This window comes from Nematolebias whitei, chromosome 1 (genome assembly GCF_014905685.2).
Source record: "Nematolebias whitei isolate Nwh7 chromosome 1, NemWhi1, whole genome shotgun sequence".
Classification (NCBI taxonomy): Eukaryota; Metazoa; Chordata; class Actinopteri; order Cyprinodontiformes; family Rivulidae; genus Nematolebias; species Nematolebias whitei.
The window spans coordinates 52,389,828-52,397,229 of record NC_056498.1 but is presented as its reverse complement, the minus strand read 5'-3'; the positions used below and the strand labels follow the sequence as shown (position 1 = coordinate 52,397,229).

General features: G+C 47.5%; 1 protein-coding gene across 1 annotated transcript in view; it reads left to right on the top strand.

Annotated features, from left to right (window-relative positions):
* Positions 1–7,402, top strand: part of LOC119425418 (lutropin-choriogonadotropic hormone receptor-like) — a 23,074-nt gene that overhangs the window by 8,126 nt on the left and 7,546 nt on the right. The window contains exons 5-6 of the mRNA XM_037692979.1: positions 6,262–6,336; positions 6,586–6,663. Of these exons, the coding sequence (XP_037548907.1) occupies positions 6,262–6,336; positions 6,586–6,663 (153 nt within the window). The remainder of the gene's footprint in view (positions 1–6,261; positions 6,337–6,585; positions 6,664–7,402) is intronic.

Sequence of the window (7,402 nt, the reverse complement as noted above, 5' to 3'; positions counted from 1 at the left end):
AGCGAAGCTGCCCAGGTCGGAGCAGCGTCCCGTCCCTCCGGAGGAACACAGACGGCGACCACGCTCTCCAATCGAGCCCACCGACGTGTTTTTCAGGCAGCCGCAGCTAGCAACAACGTGCGCTGCTAGCATATAGCATGTCCAAGGGATTGAAGGCCGCAGACCTGCCTTGGAGACGAAGATCTCCCTCTGTAAAGCAGCTGACGCCAGCTCAACATGTGTGCCTCTCCCACGGTTTGCCTTGTCGGGGACTGCAGCGCGGAGGACGATGACCCAACGATCCACCTGGCTTCGTTACTCCCCTCGCTGCCGGAGAATCTGCACAAGACCTGATGAAGCCCATCGCGGACGCGCTGTTCAGAGCAGCTTCAAACCATGCTGGCGAAGTGAAACAGTCGGAGGAGGTGCCAAAAGCTGTTCGCCACCTCATCAAGCCGCGCGGCCCACCCCGTCCCCGCTGGAGGGACCGTCGCGAGCAAGTTTTCGACTTTTCCACGGCCGCGGCTCTCGCTGAGTTCCACCACCAGCCCCGCCCGTCAGAATCCAGCCCTCTTCACTCCGGCAGCCTGCAGCTCAGCGTTTCCCCAGAGTTCGCCTGCAAGACAGCGCTCTGGGCAAACAATCGCAGAGCTCATGAGAGAGAAAGCTCTCAAATGACGGTCTCCGGAGGGTGTGTGTAAAAGTGACACGAAAGTTGAAATAAATCATCATTAATGATCCAAGTGTCTGTTTTTTAGCCAGTCTGTAAGCCCGGATGAGCTCACAGCGGCCGCACACATAAGAGCGCACTCGTGGGATGAAACAGCCCCACACACGAGCCGGTGTCCTTAAATAAAGGTTTTTAACTCACCGTCGCTCTAAGACATGACGAGTCGATCACAGAACAGCCTCCACACATGAGCCGGTGTCCTTAATTAAAGGTTTTTAACTCACCGTCGCTCTAGACATGACTAGTCGATCACAGGACAGCCTCCACACATGAGCCGGCGTCCTTAATTAAAGGTTTTTAAACTCACCGTCGCTCTAGACATGACGAGTCGATCACAGAACAGCCTCCACATGAGCCGGTGTCCTTAAATAAAGGTTTTTTCAACTCACCGTCGCTCTAGACATGACGGGTCGATCACGGCACAACGGTAAGCGAAAATAACTCATTACCAACTAGAACTGCACGATCCTCACTCAAGCGGTGTCAACTCGCACTCGTGGGATGGAACAGCCTCCACATGAGCCGGTGTCCTTAAATAGGGTTTTTAATTCACCGCCGCTCTTGACATGACGAGTCGAACACTAAGATGACAGCCTCCATCCAACGGTGCTGCGTTGATGCTGGCGCACACAGCTGCCGGCGCTAACCAGCTCACATCGGTATAAATGTGGTCCGCAGGCTGGTCCGGGTGGGGGTCCTTCTCTCTCAGCTTTCGGCAGCTCACCGCAGCTTAAACGTGAAGCAGCCGAAGAACCCGGTAATGAGTCCCACCTCCCTCCAGCGCGCGCCCCTCCAGCGAGAGCGGCGCGCGTCCCTCCAGAGAACAACGTGTGCTCCCGCGGGGCTAAGCAGCCTTCACTCCAACAGCACGGTGTAAATGAAGTCACGCCCTCCGCCTTTCAACGTTCGCACAGCGACGTCAAACGCGCAGCTCACCGCGTCATCAGCTGTCACACGCTTCGCCTTCAGCTCAAGTCTCGCCCGGGGTCACACAGAAAACATTCCCGCGACGCATGACGGCGGTTGAGGGACGGACTGCTGACAGCCGTACAAAACATGACGCATCATTAACGCACGTTCATCCACGAACGTTACGTAGAGTGGCTAAAACATGCTCGCCGTTTTTCAGATGGATGGACAGGGTTTATGCAAATGGTACAAGTTACAGTTTGCAACCCGAACCCCTCCATTCAGAGGAGTTATATAAACGGTCCCGTCATCATCAGACTGATTCTCTTCCCTAAATGCAGAAATCCAAGTGTTTTCTGATAAAAGTAATCTACAGAGTTCCCCAAGGGAGAGAAAACACGAGGGTTTTACTCACGGATCGGAGGGGTGAGACCGTTCTTGGATCTGTTGTTTAACATCCAGAGAACGCATACCGATCATCCTAAAACACAGAGACGAGAGTTTTTTGTTTTACCTGGATGATCTGCGGATCCTGTCACTTCAGACAGGAGGCGCTGATGCAGGATCAGGTGTTGACATCACACCTGTTAATCTGGGCTTCGCCATAAAGTGGAAGGAAGCTCGATTTTCCCGGCCCAGACATTTGTTTTTCTGGAGTGGAATTATATTCAACCACCATGAAAACTCGTTTATCACATGAGACGCCTCTAGAGGTGTTTTTGCACGTCTGCATGTGGATCCAGTAAAACAAACGACTGATGATCATTGTCTTTTCCTCTGTGGAAGCAGACCTCCGACTCTGGGGAAACACCTTGTTTTTCTATCAGAGGGAGTCCCCCTCAGCAGACCCACGTCATGGGTCAGTCTTCACGGACACGTTGCTGTCAGGCTGGGGGGGGGACATGCCTATCTCAAGCAGTAGGGGCGCTGTGGCCCCACTACACATCAGCCCACATCAATGTTTTGGAGTGTCGCACAGTACTGAATGTGATTCAACACCTTGCTCCTGTGCTACAGAATCAACACGTGTTGATTCACACAGACATCATGATGACTGCTGCGTACATAACCATCAGGGTGTGCGTTCAGCCCAGATGTTACACATTGTGCGAAAGCTACTGAGTTGGGTTCATCAAAACCTGCTTTTATTAGAGCGGTTTACATATCCGGTGTTCTGAACAGAGGGGCTGATGTGACGTCCAAGGGCGGCCCACGTTACGTGGACCGGATCCTCCATCCGGATCTGATGTTTTCAGACGCAGCAGAAGTTGGCAAAGCAGCTGTGGACCTGTTTGCGATGCGAGAAGAACGCTCAATGTCAACTACGGTTTTCCCTGAGCCCGCGAGACGATCCATCGCTGGGGGGGGACGCATTTGCTCACAATCGGTGGCCCAAAACGCTTTTTACGCGTTTCTTTTCCCCCACCTCCTCTGTTTTTTACGGTCCATGAACCGAGTTCAAGAGGAGGGATTGACAGCTCTCCTGGTGGCTCCCGGCGTGTGAACGCACTATGGTTCCCAGGCCTGCAACGTCTGTTGTTGGGTCGCCGTGGAACTGTCATGGAGGAAGGATGCTCTCCTTCAGGCAGGAGGAGCGACCAAGAGTTACCCAGAAATAGGTCAACACCGGCGGGTCTGACCGCTGAGCGGTTCCACTTAGAGGATGGGTCTCCCTCAGGAGATAGTGTGCACAATTCAAGATTCACGTGCTGCATCTACCACAGTTCTGTACACATCAAGGGGACGGCTTTTCAGCGCTGGTGTACAGAGAAGGTTTAGAGACCACTTCATGCCTTTTAGGCGGCGTGTTGTTTTTCTACAACAGCTGATGGATAGGGAGTTGGCTTTCAGTACGCTTTAACGTACGATTGCAGCCATCTCTTCCTGCCACAAAGGGTCTGGAGACAGAACAGCTTTTATCACCCGCTGATGAAGCGGTTTCTAAAAGGTGTACAGAGATGTAGGCCTGTTTCACGCCCACTTGTTCCACAGTGGGTTTAACGCTGGTCCTGCGAGCCCTGATCAAAGCTTCAATTGAGCCTCTGGATCAGGTTTCATTTAAATTCTTGTCTCTTTTAACAGCCCTGTTGCTGGTTTTAACACCCGCTAAGAGGGTAAGTAATTATCTGCCCTCTCTGTTGCTTCGTCATGCCTTAGAATTAGGCTGACGGGCAGCTCAGCTGATTTAAGACCAACCCAGCTTTTATGCCTAAAACATCACGAGCTCTTTTAAATCAAGAGTGATATCGTTGGAGGGGTTTTTTCCCCCCCACAGATCAGAAGGGGAAGCATCTGTTCATCTTCTCTGCCCGGTGCAGGCGTTGACGTGTTACGTAACGCGCACAGCTGCAATGCGTTCAAATTCAACAATTGTTTGTGCATTATAGAGATGCTTCTGCAGGTCGCCGTTATCCATCCAGCGCTTGTCACACTGGCTGTGTGAGGCCTTTTCTGAAGCCTACAGAGCATCAGATTTAGGGCCTCCTGTCAACCTCTAAGCACATTCGACCAGGGGTATCGCATCTTCGACTGCTCTGCATAATGGTATGTCAATGCAGGACATTTGCACTGCGGCTGCATGGTCAACACCCTGCTCATTTATTCGCTTTTACCTACGTGATGTAACGGCTCGTTCCATGACACATTCTGTCCTTAGTGCTCTAACAGAATGAATATTGTTGTTCTCATGGAACTCTGTTTAAGCTCACTTCTGTCTGCATGCATTACAGTGTGAGATGTTGTTATCAGTCACAGTCGTGTCTGTGTTTCTGGTTCTATTGTCACTAATCAGTTCATGATTATTGTTACCAATCAGTTCATTTGATTATTTATCAATTCATGGACATTAATCTGTTTATACTGTTCAACCATGAACCAGTTGGTTCATGCCCCCCTCCCCCCCTCTTTTCAACTTCCTCTTCCCGTTGAAAGTTTTTTCCGGGGTATTCATGCTTGTCAGAACGCATAGTTACACAACATGCGTCTGTGCATGGCACATAATTACGCGATGCGTAGTTTATGCACACGGGGAGCTGGGTGACAAGACGTTTTTTTTGGGCAAGCTTCCGCTTCTTACTGTGTTCGAATGGACCCAGTGAGGCGAGGACCACATCCGCTTCGCCCTTAACCCATCAGCGACAGCCTTAAAGGGCGAAGCCTATATGAAATAGAACGTTGGTTACGTACTGTAACCCCAGATTCTATGAATATAGGCGTAGCCCTTTAAGCGTCGGGCCTCACTGGCTCCTAAATGGCTGAAGAAAAAAGCTATTTTGGGAGCCGATTTCCCGCTCTTAACGTAATTTATACGGACCGGGTGGGGCCCACACAGCAGGTGGGCGTGGACTAATTTTTTTCAGTGCTTATGCTCTGCATAACGGGATAAACCCATCAGCGACAGCCTTAAAGGGCTACGCCTATATTCATAGAATCTGGGGTTACAGTACGTAACCAACGTTCTCAAGCCTTAGTTTCCCCAAAATATTGAATAAATTTGGAATAAATGATGATACAAACGGGCTAGCAAAAGCTTTTTTTTTTTTTTGCACGAGTCAGATCCTCAACGTCACCTGTCAATCAATCCAGTAGGTTTGTCAGCAACTGACCAAATGACCTCAATTTGTCCCAAAGTGAAATGTCTTTTTCATGGGCTAGGGTGGGGGGTGGGTGGGGGTTAGGATACATGAGAGAAGCGGAGCGCTACCTCTGTAGCATCTTAGCTATCGCGTCTGTATTGTGTGTTGCAATACAGTTGTCAACTGGGCGGGGTTAGGATGCGTGAGAGGAGCATGCTCTATTCACACAAGGAGAGCTGTTGGTCAGGCTACTTCTTGTTGTTCTCTAAAATAGTTGTTGAATCAAATGTTTATTCATGTAGGTAAATGTAGCTGTTTAACAACCCGTTAAAACTCACCAGAATGAAGGAAATTGCATCTACTTTATTCAAAATGTTCTGGGGGAGGACCCCTAGACCCCTCACCAGTGTGTCTCCACTCCACATTACAAATGTTTCGGATGCCATGCCAATTTATCGCAGACTCACTCTATTGCGGTTTTTCAAAATAAGATTGGACATGACACACAATTGGCTGATTAATGGATGAGCCGCACGATCGACGTGGAAATTTTATTTTAAACAAATTGTTTTTCATTATTTAGCGCCTGCTGCACGTTTGTGCAGCCCAGAGCTGCATAAAAAGCTTCTTCCTGTACCTTTGTGCAGCCCACACTGCAGGACAAGCTTCCTGCTGCAGCTGATCAGCTGTTCTCATTCAGAGTGGAGAAGTGGGCGTGGCCAAGAGCGCTTGCAGGTGGCTGTCCCCGCAATAAGCGAAGGACTACTGTATAAGTAAAACAAAGCCTGTTGTGCCGTTTATCTATACAGAGAAACTGTCAGATTGTGCATCCATTTTGCAAAAGATCAAAGAAATGGATTGACAGAAATCAGTCAGGCTTTAATCTTGAACAGATTAATATGAGGCTGCTAAGAATAAAGAAATAACATGAGTCCGTTTGGAAATAATCCTTAGGTTATTTATGGTGCTGCATTTTGTTTACTGATTTCTGTAAAGTCACTTTCAGTTCTTTGTTGATGAGAAGTTTGAAGATTTTTCCTCAAAATCTCCGCTGCGACTCCTTTACAGGAGCATCTCAAACACAGGCATCCTTCACCTCCCAGATTTCACAACCATCTCTACCTTGGCACCAAATATTATTCTGTGAGTAATTTAATTTCTTTGCAACACATCCCTAAACTGGATCAGTGTCCGCCTGCACGCCTCAAGTCTCTGTTCTCTCCAGGATTGTTTAGTTTTATTCTATCTGTGTCACGTTGCCATCAGCCCTGACTGATACTCTGTCCGACTGCGCTGCGGTTCAAGCTGCTCTTATTTGTATAAACACATAATTCTGTCTGCCTGAGGTTGAAGCTAAACTGCTCTAGTCAATGGTATCTCCTCTGCCTGCAGAGAAATGGCGGACAACATGATGATCGATGTTATCCCTGCCAGTTCCTTCCAGGGCATCACAAAGGACTACATCGACATGTGAGTGAAGATGCAAAGGTTTTTTTTTTGTTTATTTGTTACCAAATTATCTGAGCCAGGAACAACAAATTGTCTCTATTCGTTGAGGCTGTTAGTGGATGGTCTAACATAACTACATGCTGTTTTAATATTTGCACGATTGTTTTCTGTCTTTAATTTTTATACTTTTTTTTTTGCTACCTCTGACTACTTTGTGCCATTACAGCCTTTCATGCGTACATCAAAACATTCCGCTCCTTCAGAAGACCGACGCTATGACTTCTGGTTTTTGAAACGCTTAGACTAATACTTTTCCAAATTGTTAACTTTATTTGCAAACATTTTTTTCATAAAATACAAAGAGTTCTCCAACTCCTTTAAAAACATTGATTTCTTTAAAAAATTGCTTCAGCATATTTACTCTATTTTTGTTTTTTTAATTTTAGCTTGTTGATACATTTCAGCTTTTAGATAGCATTTGGTACTTTTAGCTTGTTGCTAGCCTTTTGATACTTTTAGCTTGTTGCTAGCCTTTTGATACTTTTAGCTTGTAGCTAGTCTTTTGTTACTTTTCGCTTTTAGTTAGCCTTTGGTACTTTGAGCTATCAGCTATCCTTTTGATACTTTTAGCTTGTAGTTCTGTAGTTAACTATTTGATATTTTTAGCTTTTAGTTAGCATTTTTGGATAGTTTTAGCTTGTAGCTAGCCTTTTGATAGTTTTAGCTTGTAGCTATCTATTTGATAGTTTTAGCTTGTAGC